Source organism: Saimiri boliviensis, chromosome 17 (assembly GCF_048565385.1).
Source record: "Saimiri boliviensis isolate mSaiBol1 chromosome 17, mSaiBol1.pri, whole genome shotgun sequence".
Classification (NCBI taxonomy): Eukaryota; Metazoa; Chordata; class Mammalia; order Primates; family Cebidae; genus Saimiri; species Saimiri boliviensis.
In genome coordinates, this window is record NC_133465.1 from 4,681,331 (window position 1) to 4,698,496 (window position 17,166).

The 17,166-nt window shown below is 33.8% G+C and overlaps 1 protein-coding gene and 1 non-coding gene across 2 annotated transcripts in view; both read right to left on the minus strand.

Annotated features, from left to right (window-relative positions):
- The window catches only part of BRIP1 (BRCA1 interacting DNA helicase 1), a 156,431-nt gene that overhangs the window by 104,339 nt on the left and 34,926 nt on the right, over positions 1-17,166 (minus strand). The window contains 2 exon segments of the mRNA XM_003929081.4: positions 1,009-1,230; positions 8,148-8,438. Coding sequence (XP_003929130.1) covers positions 1,009-1,230; positions 8,148-8,438 — 513 coding nt within the window.
- LOC120366948 (U5 spliceosomal RNA) lies at positions 11,015-11,132 on the minus strand. The gene has a single exon (XR_005581460.1). It is a non-coding gene; the product is annotated as a U5 spliceosomal RNA (small nuclear RNA).

Below are 17,166 nucleotides of genomic sequence, written 5' to 3' on the forward strand. Positions count from 1 at the left end.
AAAGCAATTGTTAATGAGTTATTTTGAGGAAGTAAGAATACACAGAGAGCTGAAAAGTTGAGAAAGAACCATGGAAGAGTAGGAAATATATTTGGGTTTAAAAAATAAGTAGGATTTGAATTTGGACAGACAAAGAGAGAGTCGGGCATTCCGAAGAGGTGTCATCAAAAGCAAAGATAAAGAACAAAGTATCCTCAAAGGAGTATGAGGTAATTTTTGAAAGATTCAAATTGGGCAGATCCAGGTCAGACTATTGTGCAACTTTGAGTGCAGTAAGCTTAAGAAATATAAACTTTATCTCATGCACAAAGGAAGTGATAGATTTTTAAGCAGGTAAAAGGATGTAATAAAAGCAGTATTTGGAAAACTGACCTGGCATTGATATGCACAGTGTCTTAGAGGGAAGAGACCTAGTTAAGAGATTACCAAATAAGAAGTAGGATAGGAGGAGCAGTAAACACAATGCCTATTAATTTGGATCTTAAAGAAATAGAAAGCTGAGATGAATTGTGCAGTCAGACCTGAAGACAGGACTAGACTAACAATTGACTATGCCAAGTTATTCACTTTTTGTCTTATGCTGTTAACAATTGCATGTCTCTAAAAAGAACCAGGCAAATAAACACAAATGCTATATCTGAAGTTCACTTCTCAAAAGTTCACAAGGCATAATTTGCATAGTGTGTATATTCTCCCAACATAAGTTCTTCAAAACAGTTTTAAATAATTCTTTTTGAATATTTCATAAATGCAAAGAGAAACCCTGCTATAATCCCATGTCAGTCACTATGTTCCTTAAAACTGCTTATTTTGGAAACTAAAATGAGTGGGTCAAAAACTGTTTTTAATACACCTTAGAATATGTTTTTAGTACTCTAGTAGGTTTACAGAAATTTATTTACATAAATTAAAGTGAAAAAACATATTAAAATACCTAAAAGCTTTTATATTCAACATTTATATCCCCATGAGTAGGAAAAAAGTTCTAAATTTTACACATATACTCACAGTTTCCCTTATTTGTGCATCTAGAAGATAGTTGTAAGGACAAAATATGATGTCAGCATCTTGTATTAGTTCTCGGGCTGTGTAATATGGACAGACCCTTAGTTTCTTCCCTAAGCTGACAAGTTCTTCTATATCCCAGGCTTTGCACATCCCTTGGAAAGTCTGTAATGTGTGCTGATCACTAATTTTATGAACTCCATGATAAAAATAGCAGGATTTTCCCTAGAAACAAATATGCATAACAAAAATGTGAACCAATACTGGAATCCAATGAATACAGTAAGTTTATCCCAGAACTTGAGGAACATCATTAAAGCCACAAGGCTTAGATTTTACTGACTATGCCACCATGCCCGACTAATTTTTTGTCTTTTTTGGAAACAGATAATACCATAGCTATAATCACAACCAAGTCTAGTTGCCTCAGACTTAGAACTCCAAATCAGAAGAGCTCCAAATACCCTAAATTAACTTGGAAAAAATGTATTTTTAAAATATGTTTGTTATGGCTTTTTTTCTGATTAAACTAATGTTAGGCATGAAATATTTCTGGAAGGATTCACAAAACAATGGTATCACTAGTTGCTTCCAAGGATGAGAATTAAGTGACAGGGCACAGGAGTGGGAGATTTTTGTCTGTTTTGTACCTTTTCAATTTTGAGCCATGTGACAGTATTTCTTCTTCAAATATAAATAAGAAGGAAGGAAGGTAAGTGGGTAGGTTGGAATGTCCTCAGGGAAAATAAAGAAAGAGTATTCACTACAAAAAAAATTCAGGAATACCAAAAAAAAAGTCTCAATTGTTCATAATTCCATTACACAAAGAATGCACTGAAAACATTTTGGTGTATTTTATTTCATATTTCTTCCATACATGTATACGTAAGGATATATCTACAATGTGACCCAATATTAAAATAACAAGAACAAGGTAGGCACGATTACAGGTGTGAGCACTTTGGAAGGCTGAGGCAAGAGGACTGTTTTAGGCCAGGAGTTTGATACCAGCTTGGGCAATGTAGCAAGACTCTGTCTCTACAAAAAATAAAAAATTTGCTGGGATTGGTGGCGAACATCTGTTGTCCTAGCTACTCAGGAGGCTGAGGCAGGAGGATCACTTCAGCCTAGGAGTTTGAGGATATGGTGAGCTATGATCACGCCACTGCACTCCAGCCTGGGTGACAAACAAAGCCCTATCTCTAAATAGCAATAATAAAAAGAACAAAGCAAATGTTCCCCAGACATTAAGGATTATTAACAATCTAGTCACAACAAATAAAACGTTTTATAAAACTGTATTCACTTTGTTTTCCTCTGCCTAATGTATTAAAAATCATACCAGGAAAATCTTCCGACATCACTCAGCATCTTTCATTGCTGCTCATATATGTACACTGAATTAATGTGCCATAGCTGATGAACCAGTTTTCTTACTACTGGGCTTATAGACTGCTACCAATTTCCACTTTATACGTAAGGCTGCAGTGAGCATTCTTATGCTGGTTTCTAAATATTTTCTTAGTATACATTTTTAGAAATGCCATTAGGGGATCAGATGCTACGAAGTATTTTTAAGTTTCTTGAAAGCATATAGTGAAATTATCCTCCAGAAAGTATATACTGTTTTGCATTACCCTTTTCCCACATCCTTATTAACACTATCTTTTCTTATCTCTATTTTAAAAGTAAAAATAGAATCTTGTTTTGATTTATATTCTTTATGGTTTCTAGCAAAGTTTAACATAATGTTGTATACACAGTCTAACAAGTTTCAACAGTAATTTGTGTTTCCTCTTTTATGTTATCTACTGATGTCCTTTGCCATTCTTTTTTTTTTTTTTTTTTTTTTTTTTTTGAGATGGGAGTCTCACTCTGTCACCCCAGGCTGGAGTACAGTGGTGTAATCCAATCTCAGTTCACTATAACCTCTACCTCCCAAGTTCAAGCAATTCTTGTGTCTCAGGCCCCAAGTAGCTGGAACCACAAGTACATCACCACACACAGCTCATCTTTTGTAGAGACAGGGTTTCATCGGGTGGCCCAGGCTGGTCTTGAAATCTTGAGCTCAAGTGATTCACCCGCCTCAGCCTCCCGAAGTGCTAGGATTACAGGCATGAGCCACTGCACTCCACCCCATTCTATTACTGGAAATAAAAAAATTTCACTACAGGCTGGTCACAGTGGTTCATGCCTATAATCCCAACATTTTGAGAAGCCAAGGCCAGAGAACTGCTTGAGCCCAGGAGTTCAAGACCAGCTAGGCAACATAGGAAGACTCCATCTCTATTAAAAAAAAAAAAAAAAAAGGAAAGAAAGAAAGGAAAAATTAGACCACAGTGAGCAGTGACCACGCCACTGCACTCCAGCCTGGGCAACAGAGTGGGACCCTGTCTAAAAAAAAAAAAAAAAGCTCATTACATTTATTAATTAAAAAATAAAGTGTTTGATAAAACCCAGCCCTAACAAGAGTGTCTCATACACTATTAAAAATATACAAAATTAGAAAAGTATAAATTTTTTAGAAGTATAATATTTTAGTAGAAGTACATAGACAATTTGTCAAAAAAAAACTAGCAAAATTTAAAATTTTACCATTAATCTGAATAGATGTACACTATCCTGCTAAATAGCCAAGAAAATTGGAAATAAACCAAATGTCTACCCATAGGAGACATGTTAAATAAATATGGTAAATTAATACAAAAACTTTAGCCCTTAAAAATAAAAATGATTTAGATTTGTCTATGTGCTGATTAGGCTCTCTATGTTAAGCAAGAAAAAAACATGTTGAATAATGTGTATAGAATGATTAAATTCATGTAAATTGCTTTTTTAAAGAATATAGAGACATACATTATAACAAATACATTTTTTAAATGTTCTGGTAGAAAACACACAAAATTTTACAGTTGTTTCCTTAAAGGGTTAAAGAGATGGGAGGAGCTGGAAAAAGAGAGCCTCTCTTTTCGTTTTCTAACCACATAGATGTACTACTTTTCTTTTTCAATTGTCATTTGGAGCTAAGTGATAGAATAATGGGCTACTTTTATTTTCATTAATTCTACATATTTATTTTAAAAAAGATTTTGAAATAAAAATATTTATTTTTCCTAGTTTGCTGTCCTTAACAAAAAACAACTATATATAAAATACATAAATTATATTAGGGATGAAAGATTTTAAGGTAGCTCTATATATATACACACATACACTTTTTTTGGTATTTTTTAGAGTTTCTAGCAAGGTTTAATATAATATTGTATGACTACTCTAACTAGGTTCAACAGTAATTTGAATTTATTCTTTTATGTTGTCTACTAATGTCCTTTGTCACTGTATTAATGGAAATAAAAAATTTCATTACAGGCTGAGCGCAACAGCTCATGACTGTAATCCTAACACTTTAAGTGGCCAAGGCGGGATGAAATATACTCTATCCCTGTCTTTATGAAATCTTTATATTTATATGTATTTTTATCTATGAACTATCCAAAAGGAGAAATCTATGTTTTCAAAACATACATACATCAGTACATACACAAATGCATTTAGATATTGCTAGAAAGAAAGTCAACCATAAAAGATTCATAACCTATAAAAGAATGTCAGCAAGTCAAACAAGACATGAAGAGCTGAGGACCAGTTCTCTTAAAGCTTTGTATTCAGCCATGTTAAAGGATGCACCTGTTGGTCCTCCAAAGTATTAAAAATAAAAATTAGGGCCGGGCACAGTGGCTCACACCTGTCATCTCAGCACTTTGGGAGGCCAAGGCAGGCAGATCATGAGGTCAAGAAATCAAGGCCACCCTGGCCAACTTGGTGAAACCCCATCTCCACTAAAAATATGAAATAATTAGCTGGGCATGGTGGCACGTGCCTTGTAGTCCAACTACTTGGGAGGCTGAGGCAGGAGAATCTCATGAACCCAGGAAGCAGAGGTTGCAGTGAGCTGAGATCACACCACTGCACTACAGCTTGGTAACAGAGTGATACTCTGTCTCAAATAAATAAATAAATAAGGAGGAAAGGGCTCATTTAACTATATTTGTTTAGGTCATTTTATACATTATTATCACTTTCTCTAACCTCTACTGTTCTTATTCTTCATACTATGTCAACTTCTCCCTACCTCAATGCCATCTTTGGATTCTGTTTCTAGTGTACTCAAAATGGCAGTGGATGAAGAATCAGAAAACTTGCGTTCTCGTTCCTCCTTGCTAATTACTTGTCTGACTGGGCAAACTTCAGGGCCCATTTTGCTCATATGACTAAGCATCAAGAGAATATTTGACCCAGAAGGCTTGTAAGATTTCTTCTGACTCACTGACTATATCATCTCTAAAATTCCTTCCAGCTCTAAAATTCTGTGATTCAGGTAAAGATGTGTCAATCATCTTTCATATTCAGTTTGATACAGACTGAGTTTAATAATAAGACATTCACCATTTCTTCATTCCAAGCTCTTTCATAGAATTCTAAAAGCTTATCTTTATAGAAAATTATCACTATAGTACCTTTAGAATCTATGACTATGAGCTATTAAGTCTCATTTTAACCAAAAAGATACATATCCAAAATAATATTTCAGAATTTTCATCCCTGATGCTAGTTAAAATTATTTTTTCTTAACTGAAACAAAAAATAACTTTTAACAGCTAAGTGCATACGTTTCCAGTATAAGGGCACTTCAGTAAAAGAAACAATGAACAAGAAACACATGTGCCTTGGATCAAGCCAAAAAATCAGAAAGTTTACACTTTAAGGGCAGTTAGAATGACACCCCTGTGCAGGCTGATAGCAAAACCAGAAAAGCTCATCCATTTTAGCAGTGTAACACAACCCTGAGGAAGTCTGTCAATTGAAGTGTTATCACACTTTAAACACTTTGATTCAAATTGTCAGTTATCTATTTATCATTTCACTTTGGTAATTCAGTCATAGTAAACACAGACACCTATGGTGACTTTGTAATTGGCCCTCATTACAATACCAAATTACTAAGAGGGCTTGAGAACAAGAAAAAGGATGTTCATGTATGCCCATGAGGTAAGCATTCTGAGACAGAATTAGGTCAAGGCAAACCACAAACAGATACCTCAATTATTCATATTGCTAATATTCAAAAGTAAAGTACCTGTTCACTTTAAGACAAACTAAAGGCAATGAAAAATTCTGAACACTGAAGTCTATTGAACTACTTTTTATTTTTACATGATTCAAACTTACAAGTTTGAAGATCAATAAAGACATAACCAGTGCTGCAGGTTTCTAGGTTACACAAAATAAAACTATCTGTCTTCAATACACAATCTTACACTTTATCATCACTTTTACCAACATATTTTACCAATGCATGTTTTTCGTTGTTTGTTTTTGAGACAAAGTCATGCTCTGTCGCCCAGGCTAGAGTACAGTGGTGTGATCTCAGCTCACAGAGACCTCCACCTCCTGAGCTCCTGAGATCAAGTGATTCTCATGCCTCAGCCTCCCAAGCAGCTGGGATTACAAGCATGCACCACCACATCTGGCTAATTTTTTGCATTTTTAGTAGAGATGGGTTTCACCATGTTGGCCAGGCTGGTTTCAAATCCTGACTTCAAACGATCTACCCACCTTGGCTTCCCAAAGTGCTGGGATTACAGGGGTCAGCCATCATGACCAGCCAATGTATTTTTTACAAATACATAATAATTTTCCCAATAATAAGTTAAAAAAAAAAAAAAGCTAAAAATACAGTGACAATGCCAGCAAGTCTTCTTGCACAGGCTACATAGCCAAAAAACAAATTTCAAGCATTTGAGGAATTCAGCAGATCACTTAGTCACTATGGAAAGCAGTCTACTTATGCATGAAAAGTATGATGTTTTACCATGAAGAGCTTTATTTTATTATTTTTGAACACTTAACACTTTCATCTCTCCTTGAAGAGAAGTTATTTAATACACAGAATAAAGGGATTTCACAATTCCCTTTAGTTAGTTAGTTAGAAAGAACTCTTTGGAAATAAATATGACTAGAATTTCAGCAATGGCTTTGATTCAATAGTTCTGTATTCTCTCCTGGCTCTGAACCCGTCACTCAAGTTTTGCCATTGGACCACCTTACTACTTATACTGTATAATCTCACTTGTGTATCTATTAAAATATCTTTTGACTGTTCCTAAAGTTTAAATAAACTTTCATCCAATAAAAGAGAGTATTAAGGAGGAAAAGCATAAAACAAAATAACTAACTCACATTAACGTTATATGGTAAGGGGTGATATATCAATAAAATGAAATTCTAGGGGCAATAGCTCACAGTTTTTTGTGTAGAAATTACTCTGATAAGATACTTGAAAGACAAAACAACTTTCAAAATATATTAAAATATCATTGATCACTTCATAGTTATCAATTTACAGTTCACTGATTTTTGGGTATAATTTCATACTTGCAACTTCAATTTTAGAGTAAGCTAATTATCACACCAGAACACAGACTCCCAAACTAATACTGCCCAAAAAAATTATATGAAAGTTATATAAGTCTTCAGTAAGAAAGCCTTATTTCTACCAAGCTCAAATTCCTATTAATCTTATTTCCCTAGAAAATTTCAAAACCACTAATAGCATCTTTTTAAAGTTAATAATTCAGTATAACTTTTAAAAGAGAAGTTTGTATTAATCAGAATTATGAGATGGGATAATCCTTATATTTCTCATTTGATTAAAATATTCAAGATTTGCTCGAACAGAGAGCCTAAATAAACCATCTGCTTTTGATGTTTTTAAGTGTGTAAAGTATATTAATTAGACCTAATTAGACTAAATCATTTAAACACTTCTGTTCCTCATAGGACATCATCCACATTGAATTATTTTTGGTAGCAGGATTTAAAAGAAGAAACTGAGATATCTGACTACAATGGAAATTAATTTCAAGGAATTAAATATCCCCAAGCTTTAAAACCAAATCCCATTCTTTAAAACTTGACTAAAGATTTTCTAATGGTAAAATTATTTTTCAAAAGATATCAATACTAGCAGTTAATTTGATTTTCCGAAGTTGATTATTACTAGAAATGTACCTATAAAACATATACTGAGTAATTTCAATATTTTCAGCTTTGTTTCTCTAAAACAAAATAATTTTACTCACATTTTTCCCATCCAGCAATTCCATGCACTTTTCATTTCTGTTGAAGTTACCAACTACTTCAGGATGGATGCAAGTATGATCCCTGCTGGAAAGAATAGTCATTGGGACCCCTGAATATGCTGTCCTCCGGAGCTCCCTAGTAATCTGAGCAATCTGCTTGTGTGTGCGCGTCCCAAAATATATTTTGGGTATCTTGGATTTCCCCGTATGATCTTTCTTAATGGTATTCAACGACTCTTGACTGTTTCCTTGTTTAGTAGAACAACAGCACCGTGAACAGTGGCCAGGGGGCTGTAAGAAAAGAAAAAAATGATAACTAATATCTAAACTACCATAAAAAACGTTATCAAACCTCACATGGAATGAGAACCTGTAAGTAATGAATAACAATAATCAAATGAAGAGAAATTACAAGATATTACAGTATCTAAAACTTGCCGTTAAAGAAAAAAACTACAAATTCAATTTAAAATCATTCCTCATTATTTCCTTTAAGTTATACATGTTTCCACATTTGCATTCTTTCTAACATACCACTCTAACTTTCCAATTCCAAATGTTTTGAGTACTTTTTAACTTTCCTGTTTCGTAAATTATAAAAATGATAAAAGAAAGAAAAATTTTAATTTTTGCTTAGGCTTTATATGAACTTGTGATGTCATAGTTTAGAGTTAATAGTTTTGTTCACAGCATAGTTCAAATATTCCTTAATATACCAATGCTTTTGAAAAGCTTTTAAATATAGTTTACAAAAGAATAGAATTATCAAGTTGAATCTAAAGTATCACTTAACTTCAAGAAGAGAAAATTCTTCTTTAGCGAAGGTACCAAAATGAATGCAAAATATTAATATTTAATAATGAAAGCAGTTTGCGTGTGTGGAACAAGTATATCTGAAATTCAATTACCTGTCATGGAATGCAAACCCATCAGTAAAATTATCATCCAGGATAGTTTTTCCTGGATAATTTCACTCATAACTCAGTTTCATAATTTAAATAGTTACATAAATGTCTCTTTAAACAAACCATATAGAACATGAGGAATATAGTCTACTTAATTTACCTGATTTTTCTCTTCTGTTTCCAAATTCTCAAATACTAAAAAAAAAGTTTAATGCTATATATTAGAACTCACAGGTTCTTAATAACTATTCTCCTTCTAAGTCTCAATTATTACACCAAATGACACAGAACCAAGTCTCATTTTAGAGAAATAGTGTAAAACGGTTAATTTATAGAAGTGGTCACTGATGGAGAAGGAAAAAAGGTAAACAGCATTGCAACTTAAAAGACTATGTGCTGCATGTATAACTATGTAACAAACCAGCACCTTTGCACATGTACCCCAGAACTTAAAATATAACAATTAAAAGAAAGACTTTGTGCTAAAGAGTTTTAATTTAGTAGAAAACACTCAACTTTTTTTTTTTAATTATTGTAATCAGTAAGATTAGCCTTCATAAACAAATGCTAAGTCATAGCATGTTACACCACAGTACTGGGGATCAAGCTGTCTTTTAGCCTCAACTCAGTGGAAAAGCAAGTTCAAATTACTCCCAGTCTCACTCAACCTTGTCCACCATTAAATATTACAATACATGATAGAATAGATGTAAATGTGACCCTTCTGGAGCTGTCACTCACTGGGATAAAAGGTTCACTGATGTGCCAAATAAACAGTGAGTCAAAGCAGATAAAGTTACAGCCGTGCTGGAATTGTTATATTCTCCTCTCAGGTTGCCAGTAACAGCAGATTTCATTACAGAGTGCTGCCACATTAAATAGCCAGTTCCAAATATCCTGCCTTCTATATTGAATAATTACTTATTCACTAAAAGGATAAAAAGAAGAGTTATGAATGGGGCTCTTGTCAACAGGGAGGCAGGAAACAGCTGACATGTGGTTTGCGTTACATATGTTGCAATATCCAACAATTTATGGTCACACAGAAAATGGAATGCAAATTATATCATGATATTCCTGACTCAATTCTTTTTTGGGTTTTTCATTGATCACATTAATCAATTAACATACAAAAAGAATTAACGTAACTCTAGTAGAATTAATTTACTTTTTCATACCATCAGTCTTTTCACTCAATTATACTATTTCTCTTCCTTATGATATAGTTAAATTCATGTGAATACTAGAATGCCATGGTTCAATGCAGGGTTGGGTCATAGTATTTATAGATATAGAATATAATGTACATAGATACATTATATCTAAGCATAAAAGTAATCTAATAAAGTAGCTTTTCTCAAGGACAGGGAAAACTTTTTGATGTTACACTTTTCAACATTAATTCCACTTAAAGTTTTACCATCTACTCCTTTTAATTCCCCCTTTTCTCTTGGCCAAAAAAATTCAAACAATACAGAAATATTTTTTTAAAATCAACTAACCTGGCCAGACATGGTGGCTCACACCTGTAATCCTAGCACTTTGGGAGGCCAAGGCAGGTGGATCACGAGGTCAGGAGATCGAGACCATCCCGGCCAACATGGTGAAACCCCGTCTCTACTAAATACAAAAAATTAGCTGGGCATGGTGGTTCATGCCTGTAGTCCCAGCTACATGGGAAGCTGAGGCAGCGGAATCACTTGAACCTGGGAGGCAGAGATTGCAGTGAGCTGAGATTGTGCCACTGCACTCCAGCCTGGGTGACAGAGCGAGATTCCGTCTCAAAAAAAAAAAAAAAAAAAAAAAAAAAATTCAACTGTCCCATCACGAAGAATTTAGTGTATAACTTACCTTCATATATACATGTTTTATATCTTTTTTCAAATAAAAAGGGATGCTATTATACAGTTTTACAACTACTTTGTTTTCAAAGTTTTAAATTTATTTGTATTTATTTTCTTTAGCCTCGTGAAACACGAGGTCTCAAAAAAATTGGATAAAGACTCATAACTGTTCCTCCCCACGGAAATCTTTAGTAAAAGGCAAAAGATTTGTACGATCTGAAGAGAAAACAGAGTATGAAGTTTTTAATTTTTAAAAGGGATAAGTTTGGCAAGAATAATTTAATTTTACTGATCTTAAAATGTTACACTAGTATCAGTACTAACAAAAGCAAAAGATCAAGAACTAGTTTCAGAAAACTGTCCTCACTAGAGTTCACTTTATTTAGCATCTTAAATCTGTTTTTTACTCCATAATTCAGAATATTATAAACCACAGCTAACTTTATATTAAACATGTTTTTGTTTTTAAGTTGTAAAGTGATATGAACAAATTATAACATCTACGAACTTGAGTAGACTCCTTAAGAAGATGGTTTTCAATGGGTACTTAGGCAAGTAGGGTATAAGGTGGGAATTAAGAAAGTAAGTTAATTCTTTTTCCTTTGCATTACTAAACAGGAATTATTTCTTCAGAAACAATCTTCTATTAAAATGTCCATTTAAAAGATTTGGTACAGGCCAGGCACAGTGGCTCACATCTGTAATCCCAGTACTTTGGGAAGCCAAGGCAGGTAGATTGCTTGGGGCCAGGAGTTCGAGACTAGCCTGGCCAAAATGGTGAAACCCTGTCTCTACTAAAAATACAAAAATTAGCAGGGCATGTTGGCATGCTCCTGTAGTCCCAGCTACTCCAGAGGCTGAGGCAGGAGAATCGCTTGAACCCAGGAGGCAGAGGTTACAGTGAGCCAAGATCGCACCACTGCACTTCAGTCTGGGTGACAGAGCAAAATTCCATCTCAAAAATAAATAAATAATAAAATATAAGATTTGGTACAATCATATTTGAAGACAGAAAAACTGACTATAGTAACAGAAGCTTCAAAAAGTCATTTATTTTGTAACAAAAGTTATAAAATAAAAATCAACTTTCAATGCTCTAAGAAAACTAGAGGAAGGGTCCTGATGCCAGCAATGTCAGGAGGTCAGAATATCCCCCAATCGAATCATCAGGCTAACAAATCATGGGCTCTCTCTGAAACACTTTGATGCAGGGGTCTTAAAACAATTAGATGAATAAAATTTAAAAATTTCATATCTCTTATTATTTTTTCTGCTAACAAATAATCATGCTTATCTTTCACAAAGACTTTTTTCTTTTTCCTTTGCTGTTTAAATTGACAGTGATTTCCTTTTCTCCAGGTAACTATCCAACATATCTGAAAATTGAATACATAAAACCCTTAGGATTCCCAAAATTTGTATACTCTAAGACCTCTAAGAGGCTACACAGTGCCAGAACCAAACTCTTTAAGAAATGGCTTCGTCTCCAAAGTAGAAACTGTTCAGAGTCCTTTGACTTCAAGAAAAGGCAGGAAAACACAACCCAAGTAACTGTAAAAATATACTATCTTTTAAAGAAAAACACAAGAGATACGTGTGAATGTGACAGCTATAAGATTTCTGTATGTAGCAGTCAATTGTTTAAAAATACATTTCAAATTTACAATTATGAAAACTGTTCTTAGAACATCAGCAACCACGGATTTTCAGAAAATTTTTCTTGTGTTTAATACCTTCTATTCCCTCTCTTGTTATATTATATAAAGACACATCTAAATTCTTTCAAAGATGAAGGATTCGAAGATTTGATCTTGAAAGAAAGACAAATTGCTGACTCTTTGCCACTATTCCTTTCACAAGCTATAATTATAAGTTCAAATGGCAACATACCACAATGTCGACTTAAGAGTTTTGTAATGTTTTCTCCAAACTTTCCCTACCCCCATCCCCACACACACACAAATATACTAAGCCTGAATACCTGAAAATACCTGAAAAATGAGCATGATGATTAAATATTTTCAGAAATGGAAAATGATAAATAGTTAGAAACTAATTCTATTAGAAACTAATTCCATTTTCAGAAATGGAAAATGATAAATAGTTAGAAACTAACTCTTTCCTAACTGTGAATCAGAAGAGCTTCTCAAAGAAGACTACAAATTGAATTCTGAAAGCAGGCATGAGTATGAAAACTAAGCACATAAAGAAGTAGAGAGAAAGAGACACTGAAGAGAAACCTGTTTGAATAAAATAAAAGGAAAACTAGGTCAATGAAAACAGTAACTTGTATTTTTCCATAACTTTCCACATGTGTATGTATTATCTTTCCAACCACACTGCAAATTCCTTGAAGACAGAAATTATGTCTTACATTTCTTTATATAGCTCATTCATTGAAAGTGGTGTTTTGCACATAACTGTAACTTAACTTTTTTTTAAATTGATGAACTATGACTAAATGTCCCTGAACCAACTACTGTACCCATGCATTACAATTAAATCTGACAGATGCTTAAATGATGTCCTAATTAGAAGTGCTACACATATCAAAAAGTTACTTCAAAATCCAGATTCAATTTTAAAGGAAAAAGTACAGGACAATGATTATTTTTCAAGGCCAAAAAGAAAAATCATTTTATGCTAGTATTTTAGTCGTGACATATGTCCCAATATTTTCATTATTAATAGTAACTGTCACTTTTTAAGGCTGTCCTTGTGCTAACCACATTTTATGTCATATCCCATTTCATTCATTCAATGACAAGGATGACCTCACCTCATTGACAAAGAAAGCTTTTTTTTTTTTTTTTTTGGAGAGGAGTTTCACTCGTCGCCCAGCTAGAGTGCAGTGGTGCAATCTTGGCTCACTGCAACCTCCACCTCCCAGGTTCAAATAAGTCTCCTGCCTCAGCCTCCCAAGTAGCTGGGATTACAGGCGCCCACCACCACGTCTGGCTGATTTTTGTATTTTTAGTAGAGGTAGGGTTTTGCCATGTTGGTCAGGCTGGTCTCAAACTGCTAACCTCAGGTGATACACCCGCCTCAGCCTCCCAAAGTGCTGGGATTACAGAGGTAAGCCACCACACTTGGCTGAGAGCTTCATTCTTAAATTTTTCTACAAAGTGTAGTTCTTGAAGTTTATCAAACCATTTTCACCCATAAACTAAGGAATTGTTTAAAGTTAGTTCTATTATTTAATGAATACAATTACAAAATATTCCTAAGTATAAACCTCGAGTTTTATTTTATAAAAATTGTTTTAACTTATTAGTTGACATTTACATCACATATTTTATAACAAGATCCATGTTATGTCTCCCAAGGGAAAAATAAACAAAAACTTTCAATTAATAGACTCTTCGGAGAAAGAGTTACCAAAAGGGCCAGACAGTAAACATTTTAAGCTTCGAAGCCTTCTTCCATAGGAAAATATCTCTTATGATCCAAATGTAGAGAAGGATTTCTTAAAACAATAAACCAAAAGCACAATGACTGAAAACATAGCTTAACATGTTAAACTTCTATTTAAAAAGACATCTTCCTTACAGAAAGAAAGAAAAATAGGTTAAAAGGGGGCACAGACTGACAGAAGATATTTGCAATGCATACAACCAAGTGAGGATCAGTATGTATAACAATTAAAGAATTCCAATAAATCTAGTTTTAAAAAACAAACCCTACAGAAAACCAGGAACAGGCATATCACAGAAGCAAAAAGCTGAAAGACTAATAAATATCTGAAAAGATGTGCCATCTAATGTAAAACTTCACTACTAATCAGGAAAACGATAACTAAAACCGTAATTAGATTCCATTCCACCGGATTGGGTGATGGAGAGGCTATGAAGAAACTCTTCTTCACTGCTGACCTAAGTATAAATTGGCACATTTGGAGAGCAAATTGGTGAAATCAAAGATACATATACCCTTTGACCCAGCATGACACTCCTAGGTACACATGCTAGGGAAACTCCAGCACATTAAGACAGATACAAAAGGAATATTAATTGCTACATTGTTTTAATAGTGAGGAAAAACAAGCTCAAGCTACATGTATCAACAGAAGAATGGATAAGTAAATTTTGGGGTTTTTCCCAATCAATGGAATATTATAATGAAAAAATATGAATGACAGTTGTATGCATCAACATCGATAAACATGAACAAACAATGTTGAACAGGCTGAGTATGGCTTAAAAAAAATTTATTTTCCCCATAAAATTCTAAATAAGTTGATGGTAGAAACAAAAATATAAAACTTCAGGTAGAGAGTGAGGAATCACTACTATGGAAGATAATCTTTAGAGCTAACAATTGTCGTGAAAAATATACCTGAAAAATGCTAGAAGTGCTGAAAACCACACACACACACACACACACACACACACACAGAGTAAATATACTCTATTCTGGTTTCTCCTCAGTTGTTTCATACTCAGCAGAAGAATAACTTTCATCTTAACCCCTCCTCTCCAAAAGTTTTCAACCTAATTTATTAGGAAATGGGTTCTCAAGTTAAGGTTCATGGGCTGTTACAGAGAGTTTGAGATCACCCAGAAACTACAAACACAATTTTCTGTGCATTTTTAGAAAGCGAATCCATAACTTGCATCAAGTACTCAAAGGAGACTGTGACTGATTTGGGTGAGGGCTTTATTCCAGATTTATACCTGGTTTTATAACAAAAATCAAATGTAAACAACATTTTCCTTTCAACCAAATTAGCCAGATGTAGTTATTCAGTAAAGGAATAAAAAATGGTCAAAAGAAGACAATTTCATAAAGGTTCCTCCATTGCTTCTGAGCTTCTGAACTCATTTCTATTTTAATGTCTGTTAATTGCTTAATACTAATACTACTTAGTTCACTAATGTGTATTAGTACTAATACTAAAATACTTAGCTCACTAATGTATATTTCTAACTTCATTTTACAGATAAAAGAGGAAATTGAATAGAATTATTCAAGTTCCTACAAAATACACAACAAATTTGTGAAGTTGAAATTCATAACCTTACATCTTATAGCAAAGCTTTAACACGATTGTTTTCATCTACCACTTAAGCAAAAACGCAAAATACTGCCCTTTATTTCAAAAAGTCATCCACATGAAGAGCTAATGATAAAAGGCCAAAGAACAAAGAATTATACTACAATCTTTGAGACATAAAAAAGGGTTTGTTAATCTTTATCAACCATTTGCTGTTTTCAAAGCCATCTAAATAGGTACTGAATGCCCATTGTGCAAAATCTCACATTAGCACACACTCTAGTAAGATAGCAAAAGTAACATAACTATACCTTTTCAACTGTTCTTTTTTAAAAATTCAAACAGTAGTAGTACTCTACTGCCACTGTTTCATGATTATACTGCACAAAGCAGCTGTTTATCCACTCACAGCAACCAGCAGGTGAACCTGATTCAATATTTATCACAGGCTTTCACAGATCACTGCTAACCAAGCAAACGTTTTAATTAAGCTGGAACTTGCTTCAAAGAGCTCATTCAAGATGTCAATCAGCAGGTAAGGGATCAGATACAGTGTCAGGTGAGAGTGTGTAATACAAATCCACAACTTTCTTCATCCCATCGCTGTAAATTAGCCTGCTCTAAAGTTCAGACTCTGATTGTAACAGACTGCCAGTCTCCTGGAATGTGTAACTGAAGTCACTCAAATTCTATTGTGAAGGTTGTAAGCAATATGTTAAACTGCAATGGGCTAGCACATTAAGACAGATCCTTTTCACGGTTGTTTTTTGATACCATAAGTGTTTGTTACCCTACTCTCCACTTACTGTTTACTTTCTTGCCTAGTGTAAATGGGAATTCCTTAACGCAGTTGCTCCAGTTTCTGAAAGTCTGTATTTCAAGAGAACTAATCCATAAGAATATTCAGTTTAAGAACAAGTAGATCATAAAGATGACCAACCTGATAAAAAGTGAAAATTATCCTAGCATAATATAACTTTATATAGATGTGATTATAGCAATGAGTCTCAAAGCAGTGATGAGTCACACTGATCAACTTCGTGAAAAATACCCAGGGTGTTTATAACAAAATTAAAAGGGAAAAAGAAGACTCAAAAGAGATAAATGGGGAAGTGGGTAGATAGAAAGAAAATCTTTTCTTTAAATAAGAATGCCAGTTAAAAATTGTAAATAAAATGATAGAATTTTTTAAATCACCATTTGCAACTTTCATGTACTAACTGATTCAGGCAAATAACATAAATGGATGCTGAAATCTTTCAGTGAAAAGTTATTAG